The sequence below is a fragment of the Podarcis bocagei genome (genome assembly GCF_964188305.1).
Source record: "Podarcis bocagei genome assembly, chromosome: Z".
NCBI classification, from domain to species: Eukaryota; Metazoa; Chordata; class Lepidosauria; order Squamata; family Lacertidae; genus Podarcis; species Podarcis bocagei.
In genome coordinates this window covers 23665101-23685135 of record NC_138140.1, presented here as the reverse complement: position 1 = coordinate 23685135, position 20035 = coordinate 23665101, and the positions used below count along the sequence as shown (strand labels likewise).

Below are 20035 nucleotides of genomic sequence, written 5' to 3'. Positions count from 1 at the left end.
CTTTAAATGCTATAATCTAATACAACCTACAGTTCATAGACTTGTCTCTTTCTTAAACACTGATCTCAGTAGCCTTGGTTCAGGCATAATGCAAAATGATTTTCCGTAGTTCCACTGGTGCAAGTAATGCTTAGAGGGGCGGGGGCCAAGAAAAGAGAATGGGTGGGTTATATGACCTTTATTTATTTATTTAAACATTATATAAGAAAGTAGTTTTGCCATATGGGTGTGGTGTGGATACTACTTCCATGTTCCCTTCTGGTAAACAGCTTGGAGTGTGTTTCACTGTTTGACCACAGGTAAATCTGGGTCAAAAGTAATGTGTGTAAGCCACCAGCAGCAAAGTCTCTCTCAAGCAACTCCTATCTCCTAAAACTACCCTCTCTAGCTTTGTTGAGCATTTCACATTTGGCAACCTGCTTCAAAGCTTCCTGGGGATTTGGAGTGTGTGCTAAAATGCCTTGTGGTAGCCACAATAATGACAGTTGTCACATTATAATGTTAAATGTGTCAGAATGCCAAAGTCCCTGCTCTTTAAACAATTCTGCACTCTGGTTCTCTGACATCTGCGTTGAAAAAACATGCCACAGGGCAGCAGCTTTGAAGGGTCCACATGTCTACATTTCAGCTTTCCCTTCAAAACACTCACAATGGGTGGCCAGGAGTAGGTTGGGCTCTTATCTGCAAGTATGTAGAAGGGAAAGGGCATGGTTTTATATGCATGCTGCAACAGTCAAAACGGAGATGAACCTTGCATTTTTGCACTTGGATCCTAATACCAAAAATCTTAAAAAGTGGCTCTAATATTCACATTTGGAGGTTTAAAACACATGGTAGTTTTGGCACAGAGCTGAAAAGGGGACCACTGTTGGTGGTTTGTACACTTATACCACTTCTGCCTCTGGGAAATAAGTTCAGTAGGTTTTTGTATTCCTTGAAAAAATCTGTTTGAGCAAAGGGAACAGTGGGGGGGGGAGAGAAATGTGTGTACATATCATGGGGAATTCTATTTCTTTTCCAGCCCCTTTGAACCCTTTTGAAAAATACCTGTCCAGCTTCAGTATAAAATTAGGTGGCCTCTCCTGTTTAGAGGCAAACCTCTAGATGGACTAGGGGGGCTAGGGGCAGCTTGCTTGAAAACAGCATCAATTTGGACTTCCAACAGACAAAAACATTGCATTCTCACCCTCCACCTCATATACTTGTTGGCTTTTAACTCTGTTTAGAACCCTGCTTGACATTTGGTTTGCAAACAGTTTTCAGAAGCGTTGCTGGCCTGATAATCTTTGTATAGACATGCCAGGATTTGCTCTCACTTCATGTATAAATGCCACAGGAGTTTTAAGAGCAAGAACGAAACAAGAGCCAGTGGAAACCCAGGCACCACTTAAGAAGAGCTGTGAAGGAGAGCAAGTTAACCAGTTTATACCAATAGGTGGGGCAGCCGATAGAAAAGGAAAAAAGAAAAGGAGAGGATGCCAAGAAGCAGGAGAGGATGTGTCATTGCAGGAACAAGCCAGAGGGTGGGCATGAGGGCTTCATGGCAGAGCAACAGGGAAGGAAAGGGAGATGTACGATGGCAGCAGACACCATAGCTGCAATGTTCCAGATCTCTAGCTTGGGGGTGGACAATGCAATGAAACAGAAAACACCAAATTGAGCCAAGTGATGGTAGAGATGGGGATGAGGTTTTTGGCAAATGCAGGAATGAGAAAAAAAAGGTGCTTATGACAATGCTAAATTGAGGTAGAAGTAAGGAATGTGCACAGCACACAGGTTGGCAGTGCACCAATATGTTTGTTTGTTTGTTTGTTTGTTTGTTTTTCTAGGGGGGGTTTCCAAGGGAAGGGGTGGAGAGTGAGTCTGAGAACTCAAGCAGTACAAATGAATGTGGGGGTGTGAGAATTGAGTACAAACAACTTTTAACAGAGTGAGTGGTAAGACGACAAAAGGCTGAGAGAAATAGAGTGTGCATGGGAAGGCGGATACACAAGGAGCTAAGCGAGCAGAGGAGGCAGCACCTGTCTGAATTAAAAACAGGGAATGGGGAGAAGTTGCAGAGTGGGGAGGGAGACACCTGTATTACGAGTGCAGGTTTGTCAATATACTGCAAAAGAGAGAATCACTGTGTCCTTACATCCTGTATGCATGTCCTATTGCACAATTAGGAAACACAGTAACTATTGCTGCATGTTTCAGTACAACATACCTTATTATGTGTTGAATGTATGGATCATGATACAGGTTTATGTAGGAACATGGGGTGCACTAAACATCAGTTCAGGGTCAGAGTGGAGGGAATCTGCTTTTGGCAAAAGACCTCGGCCACAGCAAGCCAAGCTTTCCACCATGAGGGAATCCTCTCCCCACCCTTTCCTCTCAAGAAGCCCAACTAGAAGCAGAGCTGAAAAAGCACAGCTGTGTCACACTGTGTCCCATTCACAGGACTGGGCATTTACTTCTCAGAAGGCTCCGCAGGTACATAATGCCAACCTTCCTCAAATCTGGTGCAGGCTGGAGAACAACAGTAACCAGCTCATATCCCAGGGCTGTCTCTGCAAAAGGTGTAGGGTGGCACCTCTGCTCACCTACACCTGCCTGCCCCGTGCAGGGAGTGGAAGCCAGCATTACTTCCACGCATAGCATACAAGGCCAGTTTACATGTTAAGGCTCAGCTCCCCTGTGAGGTGATGACTTTAAATTAGGTGGAATCCACATATGCAGCGGAATGAGGTGGTAGAACAGATTTACCACATCAGATTGCAGGCTGGGAATACTCTTTTGGATTGCGGGGGTTAGAGGAGGGTAGGAAGTGCTACTTTTAATTTAAAAAACAAACCCTAGTGCATGATGTTTAAATTTCTACCATTTCCTGTTGTGCTAGTTTTCTACTTGCAGGGAGCTTTTCACATTGGGGAGCATTAAAAAAAATGTAACCCCTGCCCCACCTGTGGCCTGTAATGGTACCATCCATTCTACCACCTTGTTCCAGGCTTTTATACCTCACTAGCTTCATGTTCACCAACTCCCCATGCAGTTTGGGCCACACAGTGTTCTTCAGACCAGCGTAAACTTTTAAACTATTTTTAAAAATGAAGCCTGTGCAGAAACTCTCTGCACACAAAAACCCCCACCCTGCCCCCTGGTGTCAGCCATGAATGGCAGTGACACAAAGCAGTCTCCACATGCTTACTATATGTGAACCAGCATCGCAGAGGTGCACTGTGACATGTTAATTAGCATGGGGAGCAGTAAGTATTTCAGGCAAGGGGGTGGACTAGATGGGCCCTTTGGGTCCCTTCCAACTCTATAATTCTATGGTTCTAAGTAGTTTTTTTATTTTGCAGTTGTGGAAATCAAACCACAGGGCCTCTCACAGGTACCTGGAATAAAGAGGAGCACCAAGCATGAAAGTCAAGACAGGGTATTGGGTGGGTGTGGGTTTGTGCAAGCTATTTGATCATGCAGCAGCTGCAACAACACATCACAAGCACATCCCAAGACAGGGATTCAACATGGTCTGGCTCAATGGTTTGTTTCAAGTACATAGCAAGTCTTGAACTTGCTATGGGCCAATGGTGTGTTTGAAGCATCCACATCACCAGCAGCCATTGGCCCCAAAGAAATCCACTCTGCGATGGCATCAACATTCTCCAAATCCTCCCACAGTGGGAGATGGTGCTGTGGCGAAGACATGGGGCCAAGTATGTGGGCTATGGTGGCCTCTCCTGTCCACCCTGCAGTTAGCAGAGGAAGAAGCCTGATGAGAAAGAATACTCTTTGAGTTTTCTTGTTAACTCTGTATTTTATAGCTGGGAGGAAGGTAATAAACATCAGTGGGGTTAGGCAAAGGGAGAAAGAGAAGCACCTGCAAAATGCAAATTGAGATAGAGGATGTTCTTAAAACAAATAAATTTGCTGGTGGGGGCACTTTGTATATGCACCAGTGAGATCCTGCCAGTGGAAAGGAGGTGAAGATGGTTGAGGTTTTTAAACAGGTGGGGTGGCCATCTGTCAGGGATTCTTTAGTTGTGATTCCTGCATTGCATGGGGTTAGTTTAGCTCAGGGTTTCCCAAACTTGTGTCTCCAGATGTTTTTGGACTACAATTCCCATTCTCCATGCCTAGCTAGCAGGACCAGTGGTCAGGGATGATGGAAGTTGTAGTCCAACAACAGCTGGAGATCCAAGTTAGGAAAACCCTGGTTTAGCTGAAACTTGGGAATCCCTTCCAACTGTACAGTATCATGATTATAGCATCCTACCAGAGCCAGCCCACCCATTGGGCCATGTGAGACGTCTACCTCAGACATCAGGATCTGCCCAATCCACAGGGGCAGCAGATCTACCCCACCCAACACATAGGTGCCACTTCTGCTTAAAACTACCTTCAGCTGCTGCCCCTCTCCTTCCTTGGCCTTGTCTTCTATCTTGGCTCATGCTTCCTTTTCACCCAGAAGCCCCCCGTGAGGCAACAACTCTGCTGACTTTTCACCGAGGCCAGAGAGGGACAGCAGTTGAGAGGACCAGGAAGGGGAGGAGGAGGAGGAGAAGTCTAAGCCACTACTTTACCAATGTTGATCTTCAGCCCTGCTTCTTCCCTGTGTGGATCTCCACTCCCTCCGCAGATCATTAAATGTATAAAAATCAGGTATGATGACCTAACAGCTTGCCCTTGCTCCCAGTTGTGCTCGTTTTGGGAGAATCTTTGTATATTTCACCTAGTTTCCATTTGGCTCCAGTGACTTTCCTTCCCCTGATTCCTGAGTCAGTTCAGTTCTGCGGTGACTGAAAGCAGAGAGAGATTGCCTCTGATTCTCGGGCTGCAATTCTGGCCAGGGTGTTGATTCTTATTGAACATCCATGGGGTTTCCTCTTCCTACCCTGCGTGTAATTTGACGGGCCATTTGGATCTCGCCTGTTCAAAAATGGATCGGGCAGATTCCCTCTCCAAATACAGCCAGACCAGTACAAGACATTTTGACACTTGAGGAGGACTTCAAAACGGTGCTCCCTCTCCTCGCCAGGGAAGAAAGGAGTCAGGGAAGATCTACAGCAGGAACAAGGGAAGGGTCGGGGGATAAAGATCAACCTTGGGAGCTGCTGCCCTAGGTGGATCCTGCCACCTGAGGTCACCTCACCTCACCTTTGCTCATGGATGGCTTGGTCCTGCATGCAGCTGCCAAGCAAAGGTGTTTCTCCTGTTAAACTTAACTCTTTGCCCTCTTCCTAAAAAGATTGGTAGTAATGGGCTTTTTTTCTTTTCTAAACACATATACTAGGGAAAGTGTGGGATTTACTTACAAGTAAACATGCACAAAAGTGGGTTGCACATGCAATCAAAACATTGCCTTTAATGACACTAACACCTTCATGCTTAATTAAGAGTATCATCTCATGTAATTTGGTGGGATTTACTTCTGGGCAAGCATGCATAGATTTCAGTAAACCCCATTGATTTCCACAGAATTTATGTTTTTGTTTGTTTGTTTTGTTTATTGCACTTATATCCCACCTTTTTTCCAAGGAGCTCAAGGTGGTGTACATGGTCCTTATTTAATCTCCGCAACAACCCTGCGAGGTAGGTTAGGCTGAGAGGCGTTGGCTGGCCCAAGGTCACCTAGTGAGCTTCATGGCCGAGCAGAGATTTGAACCCTGGTCTCCCAAGGTTGCAGTCTGGTACTCTAACCACCACACCTTGCTGGCTCTCTACTTCCAAGTATTAGTTGTGGGTTAGGCTGTGAATTTAATTTAATTTAGAGGGGAAATCATGGTGGCATGACCATGGCAGAGGAAAAATTGGTTTCATTTTTTAAAAAAATGGTTTTTGGTTGTTTGATGCTTATTTTAATTTTTCCTTTCTATGGTTGCTCTGCTTAGCAGGCATGTTTTTTGTTTTGTTTTTAAAAAGAAAACCTCTCATTACTGGGTCACCCTTAAAACCTTTGATTTCTAAACTTGTTGATAGTTCTCCAGATTGTATTCCACAGCTGGAGCTAGCCTGGAGTGGGGAAAGATATCCATTTCCCTTTCAGTTCTTGATAATCATGCAAAAGGTGGAGGCATGTGGATGTAGGAAACATATAGAAAACCGTGTATTGTTCAAATATTAGCATCCATTATAAAAGTTACTACATGCTATTCAGTCTTCAGTACTCCCAGCAAAAACCTATGCATGCTTACTCAGAAGTCAGCCTCACCATGTTCAGTTGGGCTTATTCATAGGTAAGTGTGCACAGGACTGCAGATTTAGCTGTATTCCCAAAGTTTCTGCAAAATTAATCTCGGGATGCATTTGATATCTGTGTGCACATATGTCGATGGGTGTGCACAGCAAGGCACCATGCAATGCAAAGGTGGCCATTTTGGATACTACAGGAAGATTATCTTGTTTTGAACTGTATATTGTATAACAGTATCCCCACCCCCAACTATACCTATTTTAAATCTTTTTTCATCCCATTTATCTGTTGAGGGTGTTGTACACAATCCCTTCCCTCACAAATTTCTTTCCTCACAACAATCCTGTGAGGTAGACTAGGCTGAGAGCTGAAGGTGACCATGTCAGATTTATGAGAAGGTTGGGATTTGAAGTGGATATTTGAATGTTTTACTGAATGCATTGAGCAGGCAGTGCGGGGGAAATGCAGGGCTCACACAATGATTCTTGGCATTGGAACTGAATGTTAAAAGCAGGTAACGGCTTCAAAGTTCCAGAGAGCACAAAACATCAGTGGGTGGTGGCTACAGTCATGTGCATTGGAATTGTGCTTAGAAGTCTGGTTTTGTATTCTACCCCCCCCCCCAAACAAAGTAAAATTTATTCCACAGCTAAACTGGCAGGAGAGGCACCATTCTGTGGTTTGCCTCAGGTGCCAAAATGTGCTGGGCCAGCTCACCCATGAGGCAAGATGAGGCAATTGCCTCAGGTTGCAGAGCCTACTTGTAGGGAGGAAATGGAGGAGACTACCCACTTAGGTCAACTAGAGTCTGCTCCTGCCAAGCATAATTCCAAGCATGCCTCACCTCCCACAATGATGGCCTTTTATTCCCCACCTCAACCATTGTGTAAGGTTGTTTTGATTCTTCCCCTTGTTTCTGATACTGATCTCTATTCCCCTCTTATTCCTAATGTAAATCTTTATTCTCCTCTTGCTCCCAGTGTAGATATTTATCTTTGCCTGCCCCTGTTCCTGATGTAGATCTTCGCTCCCTCCTTCTTCCCTGGTGTGGAAGCACCATTTTGTGGTTCACCTCAAGTGCCAAAATGTATTGGGGCAGCCCTATCAGGCTCCTATGTGATCTTAGAACTAAACCACCAAGTAGCACTAAGACGGACCCAGAGTCAGCAATCTGACACTTCCTTCTTCAGGATGTAAATCAGTTAGGGCTGACATCTCTAACCTGGTGCCCTCCAGATGATTTGGACCAACACAGCTGGCTGTGGTGATGAGAGTTGTCATCTGGAGGGCACCAGGTTGCAGAAAGCTATGCAAGTGTATTGCTTTCAGGGCTGCAGCAAAGCAGTCTAATGGTTAAGGTATCCTTTATCTTCCAATTTACAGGAAGAGGAACTTGGCTAAATATTCAGACAGCCCCAATGAATGTGAAAGAAAGGTCAGGTGCCAATCAGGCCAAAACAAACCTCTGATTACCCATAACTTTTCTGTATAGAACTATTAAATCACCAGATTTTGTTTTTAATGCCCCTTTCCACCTTTGCTTTTAGCTGATCAGATACAATATCTGCCTGAAGGAGAAAGATATTAAAATAGGCACCACTATAGGTGCTTCCACATGGCAGCTTGTTGTGCTCATGCATGCAGGCTTTGGGGGGGGGGGCAGAGTCCACATGATGGGACTCAAAAAGCAACCACCACCTTGCCCTTGGAATTTAATTCAGATTTCAATTTCCATGAAGTTTTTATTTTTGTTTTACTCGCTAGATTTGCTGTGGAAATTGTAAATCCTGATTGAAATGTGAAGCAGTATGGGATGGCATCTTGATGAAAACGGTATTGTATGGATCCCATGCAAAATGTGAGCAGCAGCATTTCCACAATCAGCTGCTGCATGGAAGCATCCTATGAACCCCAAGGCTATAATCTGGAGGAGTGGGAGTCATGACTGTGCCACACTGAAAGGAACAAAACAGGACTTTGTGGTAAGTAGCTGAAGACCCTTGGTCACTTCAATGCTTTCCTTCCCTCTTTGGAAATGCCCTTAAATCCCTAGTCACTTTATCATTTCCCAGTACAGCAGGTCCTAATCTTAGCTACATTTGCTTCCAAAAGGCTACCCAGCTGAGAGGCCTTTTCCATTATCAAGTTTTCATAAAAATCAGTAGCAAAATGTACAGGCTCAGGTTCACAAATGTATTTTTTTTTCCTTGGAGGAGACTTGGGGTGGGGGGTAAGATTTGAAATAAGGCCTTTTGATAAAGTACATTGCCATTAAGCAGCCAGCACTTATTACTGTCCCCAGAATGCACTTACCCCCCTATATCTAGTCCCCAACTTGACGAGATCATAAAGAGTTCCACTTCCATATTTGTATGATATATGACGTCAACATACAAATTCGTAATTGCATTAGAAATTGTTTTTTAAAAAAACAAAACAACCCTTCAAACAATAATTTCTTTTAATCATTTAGAAAACACCAAAGCTTGGAGCAGAGAGCTCTTCTAACAGGAGAAGCGTAGAAATGGCTACGAAACAGCTCAAAACAAAATACCAAAACAGTGTATATGAAATGCATTGGTTCCCATTTCCCCCCATCACTATTTTTTTTTTTTTAGAATCTATCCCAAGTCGTATTATAAAATATAGAAAACTGAGTTACAAATATGAACAATACAACTTTGCTTTTGAAATAACCTCCAGCTACAGGTTTTGCTTGAAAGAAAACAGGCGACGGTATAACTGTTGCTCTTCATTTCACTGACTAATGTACACACTTGAGTTTCCAGTAAATTTACCTAGAGTGATTTTGTTTGATGTCTAAAACCCTCCAATCAAACACTCACAGAATGAGGTTTAAGTATTTCATCAATACTTTCCAGAGGGCACTGTAATTTCCCAGTTTCCATTTTAAAGTCCTCCTGGCCTCCCTACTAGAGGGCAAAAATTCATGAAATGAGGTAAGTTAATTTGGCACACACATGTTTAGTCATGCCCATAAAACTTTTGGTACATTACAGTATAAGTGAACATCATTTTCATAGTGGTTGCTTTTGAAGGGGGGTAGCTAATCGTATCAGTGGAATGTTTACAGTAAATCAGAAGGCAAAAGAAAAATCAAGAAAGAAAGAAAATAGCTCCAGTAAACACTCACAACCCATTGTTGATAAAGAGTTGTAAAAATATGTACAGTACATCAATTCTTCAGAGTTTGGCACAATTTGTGTGGTTGTTGTCAGTAATAGTGCATCAACAACTGTACAACAGTATGACTTCTGAAACACAGGGAATACTATGTTAGATTTGCTGTTAAAGATGAAAAGTCCCACAATTTCAAAGTTTTGATTTCAGCACTTAAACACTTGAACATATTACAAGGCATTGTTATATATATATATATCTTTCTTGAGCAAGGAAGTGGTGGGGGGACAAAAAAGAAAAAAGGGAGGAACCCAAGCAAGCATCAAATGTCTTTCTAGAAAAAGGTGTCTCTTCTCCAAATACAGGTTTTTAAAAAATGCTCTCTGCTTTAAGAAGAATGTAGTCTGTTTCCCTGCAGAAAAACCAAACATTTTATGCCATCTTAGTTAGGTCAGGTGGTGTCATGTATGCTCTAACTTGGATAGATGAAGCTTTATGGTGCCTGTTAGGATATAAACAGCAGGGGGCTAGAATGCAGACCCAGAAGCCACATGGTGCACAACTAGGAATGAGTTGTCATTTTGCAAACTAAATGCTGTGTTTGTTTGGCTTTTTTAGGGGGAGGGGGGGATGCACCACCTCTTTTTTCTCTTTATTTTTCAAACCGAAAAGTTAAAAAAAGTCTTTTCCTTTTTTTGAAAGCTTCAGAAAAAGGGAGAGCACAAAACAAGCCCTTAAAAATAAAACAAATGAATACAAACTGAAGAAGCCAAACAGCAAGAAAAAAAGGAGTAGCCTTGTTAATTTGTTTTTAACCCCAGCCAAGCCAGAGGAAAAAAAGTTTGGTCATTCTTTTAGGTAGCTTGCAAGAAATAAGTATTTTCATGCACTTTTGAGAACATAAAGGAGAACAACCACCCAAAAATATTAGCAGGTAGTAGGGGGAGGGGGCATTCCAGCGAGTTTGGTGCAGCATTACCTCAGTTTCTCAAATGAAGCCGTCGCAGACGGGTCCTTACGGACCTGCTCACGCTCCGCTTGCTTTGCTTTACAGTTGTCATCTCTCAGTGACTTAGAAGTGGATTTATGCCGATACAGCTTTTTATGGGTGGGCTCGTTTTTGGCTAAAGTGCTCAGGTTACTATAGCTTTTATCAAAAAAGGGAGAGTGAACGTCTGGGGAGTACCCAGCTGAACAGTTGGGACGTCCAGGATCACAGGAGGCAGCTCGGCCGCTGGCTTTGTTCAAACCCTTGTTCCCTGGCTTGTGACTCTTTGCCGTTGCAGAAGAACCACCATTCACCTTTTTCTTGGACTCTTGTGATGTGCCAGCCAGGATCTTAAGAGTTTTCAATTTCAGGCTGTTTGATTCAGGGGGCTGGAATACATCAGAGGCATTGTTATGAGAAACGGGCCCCCACAGTGGCTCAATGGAGACCTTCATGAATCTCTGAACATCTGCCATTCCAGATGCTATGTTTGACAAAATGTTGGACGGCTCCTCAAATTCCCTTTGATCGTCATTGAGGAGGCTGTTAGCATTACCTAGGCTTGCTTCAGACCAGCCTCCGCTGTTGTCCTTCCCCAGGGCCCATTCCCCAGGGAGCCCGTTAGGCTTCCCTATCTGGATGGAGGTCGGGCCACCACGGTGGATGGATTCCACCAACGCTTTTGTCGCCGAGGCTGAGTTGTTCAGTGGAGGTGCTGCTCTCCCACCAATGCTCAAAGCCTTTTCGTCATGAGCTCCAGCCACATTCTTCCCTTTCCTTGTTGATTTGGGAGGCTGTCTAGAATTTCTGCTTTGCCCCTTCTCCGTCCCTTTGCTGGCTTTGGGTGCTTTTTTCCGTACGGTTTTCTGTGGAGGGTTTGGGGTTGCACCCATATTTTTATTGGATGAACCTTTCCTCTTCGGTTTTGACACTTTACCGTTGCTGTTAATTTGGCCAGATGGCTCATCAAATGTTGACAGGCATGGGCCCTTTTCAAGAAGGCCAACAGAATCTTCGTCATTAAACATATGGAACTGGAATTGGTGGTTATTTAAAGTAAATCCATTATCAGCCTGATCTTGGTGCGTCTGAAGGACCCCACATCCCCACTTGACTTTCTCAGGGTTATTCAGCACAGCCTGGGAGCTCTCAGGAAAACATTTCATGGTCCCCAGTGGTTTGACTTCCGACCCAGTTATCTGTGGGGAAAGGTTAGGGGTATCTGGGGGAGACATTTCTGAAAGAGATGATTGGCGGAACTTGTCAGGAGTGAAGTTGGAGATATCCAAAAGGTCCGTAGACTCCTTCAAAGGTGTTATTTCATCTATGCTTTGCTGAATCACTAGTTTGGGGCTGCAGTGGGCCAAGAAATCATCTGCAATGTCATCTTCACCATCCTTTTCACAGGACTTTAAACTTAGGGAACTGAAGTTGCTGGAACTAACCGACAAAGAGCCCACTGACTCAAAGCTAATCAGCCTCCCGTCGTCTGTGCTTAGCGAACCTTGCTGGAACTGAAAATGCCCCTCTCTATTATTGAAATGACACGACTGGAAAGATTCCTCTGACTGCGACTGCTGGCTATCTGACATGTACTTTTTTTGGTATGGCAGTTTGCTACTATTCAGGTTTACTTGACTGTAACCAGAGGCTGGAGGGCCATCTGCACCTGCACAGCTCCCGAACTCTGCAGCCGACTGTGCAGGAGCCTCCCGCAAATCACTCGGAAATTCCTGGCTGCTGCCACCAGATGCTTTGCTTGCTGGCCAGAGGCCTCCGAAGCTGCTGGGCTCCATCTCCAAGTGGCTTGGTGACTGCTGCAGCTCTGACTCTGGCGGGGACAGGACACAGCTCTGGGCAGGTTGCAGAGTGCAGAACGGCTTCTCTGCTTGAAGAAGGCCAGGGAGGGGCTCCTCCTGCTGCTGCTTTGACTGCTGATGACTGAAGTAAGAGATCCCAGTGTTGCTTGACAAATCAGAGGCATCTAACAGTGTCTGCAGATACCCTCCAGGGATGAGGGGCACACTGGCAGCAAGATTAGCAGACGTAAGGGCCTTGTCTGAAGAGCAGGTGGTAGCTAGGAAAGCTGGAGGATTTTTAGCAACCTTATCCTCCTTGTGCTCGGTAAGGCGAGAGCCATCTGCAGGGCAAGGACCACTTTCATCCATTGCAAGAGGCTCCTGGTTCTCCAAGGCTGGCAAGGCCTCTGCCAGGCTTGCCTTAATCTGCTTGCACTTCAGCCTGGCTTCGCTTTTGAACTTGATCCTGCGCAACACTTTCCTCTCGGGCCCTTTGAATTCCTTTGGTGAGGCAAGGCTCGCGATGTCATTCAGCTGCAAGCCGTTTGCACAGCTGGGTGTTGCAACAGCCAGGGTCTGCATCCCTCTTGGGCCTGCATCGCTATCTCCAATTCTGCGGCAAACCTGCCTTGGGTCTGAAGAACAAGAGCCGGGCTTGGCCATGGGTTGCTCAATAGCTTTGATTCTCTGAATCCTGTGCCTATTGGCCAATTTGCCTTTTCGCTTCCTTGGGTGAGGCAAGGAGGAGACCTCAGAGCCATTGAGATATAAACCTTGTTTGCACTGAAGTTCTGATTTCAGTCGGTTCTGCCACTTCTCTTGCCAAAAGCTCTTCAGGGGGGCCATCTTGGCATATTTTTTCAAACGTTCTTCATTCAGGGTCACTGTAATTTCGCTGGGATCCACTTTGGAAAGCTTGACAAGCATTTGTTTTTGCCCTTTAAAGCGGTTGGTAATGATGTATTTTATGATGACTGGGGGCTCCTTGCGAGAAACTTTTCTCCTTTTCTTTGGGCACCATTCATCATCATCCTCCTCCTTGGGTCCATCTGGGTGCCCCTCCTTCTTATCCACAATCTTCTCGCTCTCAATGGAATCCACATCATATAGGTAATCATCGCTGTATCTCACTTTTCTCTTTGCTCGCAGGCCATAGTTCTGTTGTATGAAGGAACTGGAGTGGTCTCTGGGCAGGTACTTATTGCAGTCCTTAAGATTTTGGAGAACATCAAAAGACGATTCAGTACAGGTGCTGTCATCACTGAAGTCCCCGGGATCCTCTGTGGAATTAACAAGTTCCAAGAAGTGGTTTCTTTTGGGAGAAATGTACTGTACCACTTCTGTACTGGTGCAAGATTTGTTTAAGGCAACTTTCTCACTCTCCTCGTCGTCATCCTCCCTTCCTCCATCTGCCTCCTCTTCCCCCCAAATGATGCTCTCCTCAGATTTGAACTGGGAAGTATCAGTGGCCCCTCGAGGCCCCCTCTTCAAGGCCATTCGGCCTTCCTTTTTAGGGCATCCACTGAGCACGTTTGGGAAGAAATTAAGCTGGGCATCGTCCTGCAGAGAACCTGCCTTCTCCTTCACACTGTCTTGGAAGGACTCATACCGAATTTTTAAGGAGCAGACGTCACTTCCCAAGTTTGAGTCATCATCAAACATGTAATTATCCACATCTTCCTCAGAAAACAGGTTCACAGAAAGCTCATTTTTGGAGCAAAGGTCGAGCAGCTCGATTTTGCTTTCACTGATGAAAGATTCAAAATAACCCCACTCCTGGCTGGGATTTGTTAGTAAAGGTTCCTCCCCATTGCACTTGTCTAAGAGTAATCCCTCATAGTAATTTTTCTGAGTGGGGTCCTCTGAATCGCTGTCAGATTTCTCTGCATCTCTCTTGTCTGCTGCCCTTGATTTATGCGCAGGGAAGCTTAAGAGTTGGTCTGAAAGCAGTTGATCCCCATATCTCATGGTTTCCCCTGTGCTCATGCAATGAATCCCTATATCAGAGACTGAACAGGTGTCATAATCCCTATTTATATCACCCACTTTCAGGCTTATTCCTGGCTCTGAATCAATGCCATCCTTTGATTCGATAAAGTAGCCCAGGCAGGTCCGGCTTGGCTGCATCAAGCAGTCACCGGTGAGGGCTGAGATGCTCCCAGGTTCCATAATGTTGTATGGAGCCTTCTCACAGTCTCCGGGCAGGGACCAGGTGCTCATGCCCTTGGAGACGCATGATGTGAGTGAAATGGCGTGTACAGAGGAGGAGTCATCAGAAATGTGGTCAGTTACATCAGCCAGCCTCAGGGGAGAGGGAGGGTTCAGCCAACAGGACTTCTTTGAAGCCGGGGCCTGCTGGGCGCGGCTGCCCCCTTGGCTTTCTTTCAGAGCACCTGGGAATGACAGCGGTGGAGATGGAACTGCGGCCTCTGCATCCTGTGAAGCCTTCTCTTCCCCATCCAGGTCTTGTGACTCTGAAAGAATGAGAGGGAAAAGGAGGGGTGGAGAGAAAAGGGAGCAGGAAAAATAAGACCCTCGGAATTTTCAATCTGAATCTTCATCCCTCCATGGAGGGTGGAGCAAATGGTTCCTACGAACCAAATGATGTGAAAAATAGCATTATTATTATTATTATTATTATTGCTGTCAGTATACCAATGTTTATTCACTTAATTTATTTGATGTTACCTTTAAAACACACACGCATATACACTCTCACTCACAAATTAAAAACAACCCTTAAACTAGCATATCGTGGCCATGTACCAATGAAGAACAGCACAGCTAATCCCTGTTTGGTGTTTAAATTTAAAACATGCTCTAAATTAATATTCTCACATCACGCTGGCCACAGACTAGGTCACTGTACAGAGAAATTTTAATAACAACAACCCAGCTATTAGTTTGAAATTTAATTTCCATGTAGACAGACTCATGAACAATATTAATTATTTAACCTTCTCCTATAATGCTTGTTGATCATGCTCTGCAGCAAAATTTCACTGTGGAGGAGGCTTTTTAATATATATATATATATAACACCACTTTCAAACTCTCTTTTTTAACTCACTAAGCTTTGATGCATAATATGCAGCTCAGATCATTTCAAAGCAGACAGCTCCATACACAAACACATTGGGGGAAAAAACCCCTTTTCCATCCCATTCTCCAGGGCTCTGGTGCTTTGGCCTATGTTTACCTGATGGTCAGGCTAATTACTAACCAATTGTCAAATGAAATGGAGTGAAAAAAGTCATAAATAAAATATTATGTATGAGAATTCTGGTGATTCCTGTGAGCATCATTGTAAAAAAAAATATTCAGAGCAAAGAGTACAATGTACTCTTCACAAAAGCTTTTTCACAAACTGCCTATTAACCCCAACCACTCTGTTTTTAAATCCTGCCAATTATGAAAATTAAAAATCGAAACATAAGAAAGAAGCCCAAACTTCCAAGCTTCCTAGAGAGTCTGGCATAGCAAGGTGACCGAGAGACATTGTTACAAATGAAAAGGGCTCTGGTTCAAATCTCACCCCTGACATGAACTCATGAGGGATCCTTAGAAAAACCTCCATATGGTGATACTGATAATAATATTCACCCACCTTACAGAGTTATTGTAAGGAATGCAACTGATAATAAATTACTCATGGATAATGTGTGCACTCAAAAGCATTGCATGAACGTGAAATATTTAATCTTATTAAGAAAATGGCACAAGGAAAGCAGGCTGACGTTCAGGGACAGATCTTGGAGTAAATCAGTTTCCATTAGGAGTTGGCAGTGGGTCCCTTGCTACAAATAGATTTCCTTACCATCCTCTTTCACCCCATTAATTGGGATTGGTTCTGGGTCTTCTGAGGCACGCTTATTATCTTCTTGGTCACCCATCAATTCAGTCATGAGTTCATCAATCCATTCTGAATTGAAGTCGGCCAGCCTACACATGTACAAAAAGAAAATTACAGGACATTAGAACCCCCAAACCAATTTGCAGCCCTGTGAGTGGAAAAAAAGCTCAGTTAAGAAGACTGAAATGTGGAAGCACAATAACTGGCCTATCTTGATGTCTACTGTATTTTTCAATCAGGTCAGAAGCAAACAATGTCTACCACAACTGCACAACACTTCTACAGCCCCAATTGTGTGCAAAGCACTGCCCAGAACCCAGAGGCATATGGGTCACATCCAGGGCAAGTATATTCTACACTGGGGGGTGCCTCCAGACTGGCTTTTATTGCAGGATGGGTACTCTATGCTCATTTTCCATAGCATCCCCACAATGCTGTTAGAATCAGAATGTCAGCCTGTATCCTCACCAAACATTTAATCTGGCTTTACCCTTTCCAGAAAAAAAATATTCTAAATTAAACAAATCAGTTGCCTACGACACATTTGTTATATCTGAATGATGCTTTTACAGTATTCAGCCTCCACCCGGAAGAATACTAGGTGGACAAGACTGAGATGATCAGCATAGACTGGGAACTGACAATGGTTTGGTTTAGATGTCACAGCGAAACCATTGTTTGGCCCTTGAGGTAGGGATAGGCCAATCTGGCAATTTTGGTTTCGCTCAGTTTCTCAATCTGAAGTTCAGCCCTCCAGATTGGTTCACAATTTTCTTTTATGAATAACCACCAGCATTTTAGAGCAAATTATTCATTATATACAATTTTTTTGTGTACAGTTTCCTCTAATACGCAGATTTTTTGCTTATTGTTTCAGAATGTACCAGTCACCAGAATTTTAGTGCAAATTATTCATTATATACAATTTTTTGTATATAAATGTACAGTTTCCTCCAATACATAGATTTTTTGCAAAATGGTTTCCCCTAATATAATGCATTTTTTGTATGTTATCGTCACTTAACATATGGATTTTTATGCACACTTTAGCCTAGTATATACATTTTAGTACACATTACTTGGAGAACCACATTACAAAATTTGGAGACATCCGAATTTTGTGGGATGGCTGAGTTTAGATTTGCTTATCGTTTCAGAACGCATGAATCAGCTAGGTTTGCCTTTAAACTGAATTGAATTTCTCTTCCATCCCTACCTTGGGACTGTTCCTTAGGCTCCCCCATCCCATCTCTCTTCACAAACTCCAATTCATTTTCTCAGTTATTGGTTCAAGTTACATATTATTTGCTTCCACTGTTAACCAAAGTTTGTCTCCAAGCCAGAATCAGAAACCATAGTTTGGACTGGGTTTCACGTTCTGGTCTGGAGGGAAGCTGCAGTTTATTTTAAAAATACTTTATTGCTTCAGTTGTAGCAAACAACTACTACTGCAAACCAGGAAGGAACTGAATCAAAGTATGGTGAAAAAAGCACCGAATGGCAACAACAGCAGGCAGGGTGGTTTTGATTTAAATCAAATCAATTTAAATCATGATTTAAATCACTAGTCAGTAAGACTTGATTTAAATCATTTTACAGGAAGGTTCAACCTTGCTGGCATCCTCTTAATATTTACAACCAGAGGAAGGTTTCATTTTTGGAATAATAAATTTTTAGAGTAGTTTTTACAGTTATATCAAAAATTACTGATTTGGTTATACTATCAGAAATACATAGGCAGATAATTATGAAATTATTGTTTCTATTTGGACAACTTTTCTGCTGTAATTTATTTGAAGGAGAAAAATAATCATTTCCTTAATAACAATTTAAACAATTTTTAAAACTAAAACAATAACATTATAGCATATGTATCCATGTTTGTTAACCAATGTTGTTAAATGATTTTTTTAAAAAAAACAACTTAGACTGAGTTTTAGCACACATGAAAAACTTTAAACAAATCCTTATTTCCAGATGAATAGCCTTTGGACTATAATGTAAATTAAACAGAAAACTATCTCTAGAAAGTTTTTTTTCCTCCAAAAGCATTTTATTTTAAAAATCCAATTTAAATAAAAAAAAATATGATTTTAACAAAAAAAATCCAACTTTTTTGATTTTAAAAAAAAAATCTTTGATTTTTATCCACCCCGACAGCAGGTGGGGTGAGGCTAAGGTGAGCCAGGGATACAAGAAGGCATCATATTCCATTCTGCTTTGTATTTTTTTGCATGTAGTACTGTTTGCATTCTGCTAGTTAGTCTTCCACCTATGTTATTCATCTTGCTGTCAGCTTGGGCAAAATTATGTAACCAAGTTACATGAATTACATCGTCACTACGTTGTTCCACCCCATTCATTTCAATGCAAAGGAAAGAATGCAAATGGGGGCGAGGGGAAGCAATCCGTTATGAATTGTTTGTGGTCCCAATCCCTTGCATTGTGCCCAGAAAGCAGTTGCATTGAATTCTACTAGCACAACTTTACAGGGTTCAAATGCTTGGCTACATGTTAATCACTTCATAGCAATTCAATAATGATAATGAAATTTCAGTTCATAGATACTATACACAAAGCATGAAAGTGTAGATTATAGTAGCAGAGACATAGCTAGAAACCCAAAAGCAGCTGGAGGAGGAGGAGGAGGAGGAGAGGGCAGAGGATGAAGAAAGAGCTACACATGGAACTGGGTGTGGAGAGTGCAGTTGAATGGGACATAGCTGTGGGCAGCCTAAGGAAGTACCATCTACCTTGGGCCTGCCCATAAAAATCAAGTCTAGCATGAGAAACTAATGTGATGCCTGCTGCTTTCAGAAACTCTTCTTATTGTGAGATTTTTGTGGGTGAGCTGAGAGTTTGTCTGGACCCTGGGTGAGAACCCAGAAGCTGAGAGGGAGGGTGTGTGCCAGAAGTAAAATGAAGTAACATATATATGTGTGCATATGACTTTGTATTAATGTAACCTTTTTAAATGCTTCTGTGTATTTTTGTAATATTTTGTTTAAGTTGTCATCGCTTCAGTTTTCTGTACACCGCTTAGAGATATTTTAAAAGTTTTAATAATCAATCAATCAATCAATCAATAAATCAACGTATGGGTGGAAAGTATGGAAGAAAGTGATCCTATTTAAAACTATTTTGTGCAATGCCCAATAAGCAGAGTAAAAAGGCAATCATGTCATGAACAAGCAATTCCTCACTAACCACCAGGGAGTGCCAAAGACCTCTTGGAGAAACAACAACTGTCTTATGCAGCCATCTAAAGACAAGGAGCCAGGCTGCGTTAAGGAGCTTCTTCTGAGTGAGAGGTCCATAGTCTTGGTGTCACTACAGAGGAGAGCCTGTCTTGGATACAGAAGTCCCCCAGAACTAATGTCCTAGGATTCTCCAACACCATGCCAAAGACCTCCTTTGCCAGCTCAGTCAGGAAGGTGGTTGGGCCACAGGGTACATAGTCCACCAACAAGATCCCTGTCCTGTCTCTGCTTCCCAGCACCAAGTACAAACCATCAAATCCATCTCCCAAATGGACTGGCCTCCTAGTGAGAAGGATGGAGTTTTTATGAGTTACTGCCATGCCCTCTCCTCATCCCTATGTCCTCAGACTTGTGCTCCACGGGATACCCAGTTGGGAAAGCTGGGTAAGAACACACACACGTGCCCAAGTCTCTGCAATGCACACCAGATATACACCTCACCCACAAGCAATTTTTGCTCAGTTTTGATGCAGCATGTTGACAACATCTTAAACCAAATATGCCCTCCATTCCCTTTCAGGCATAAATAATACATCATGCAATTACCACAGAGTGGGGCAGTGCTGGTAGCCCAGTTCCCAGATGTTCCCAGAGTGGTGCAGACTTCTGAACTAACAAAGGCAGTTGCTTGCATGCAGACCCCCAGTATGATTAGGGGCCTCAATCTCACAGAAGTCTAGTCTGGATGCCAAGGCTGGATCTATGCTTTGGGGCCCTTGGCACTGTACCCTCTGTGTGCATCTTCGGGGACTCTTCTGATTGGCACCAGGTAGCTACCCCTATAATCTGCACTGGATTTTCACCCGTTTTCAA

General features: G+C 43.3%; 1 protein-coding gene across 2 annotated transcripts in view; it reads right to left on the bottom strand.

Annotated features, from left to right (window-relative positions):
- Nucleotides 1-1820: 1820 nt before the first annotated feature.
- The window catches only part of NEXMIF (neurite extension and migration factor), a 231815-nt gene continuing 213600 nt past the window's right edge, over nt 1821-20035 (bottom strand). For both annotated transcript variants that reach the window (XM_081178672.1, XM_081178673.1), the window contains 2 exons: nt 15927-16051; nt 1821-14583 (listed from right to left, as the gene is read on the bottom strand). In XM_081178672.1, the coding sequence (XP_081034798.1) occupies nt 10298-14583; nt 15927-16014 (4374 nt within the window). In that variant the 5' untranslated portion in view covers nt 16015-16051 and the 3' untranslated portion in view covers nt 1821-10297. The remainder of the gene's footprint in view (nt 14584-15926; nt 16052-20035) is intronic.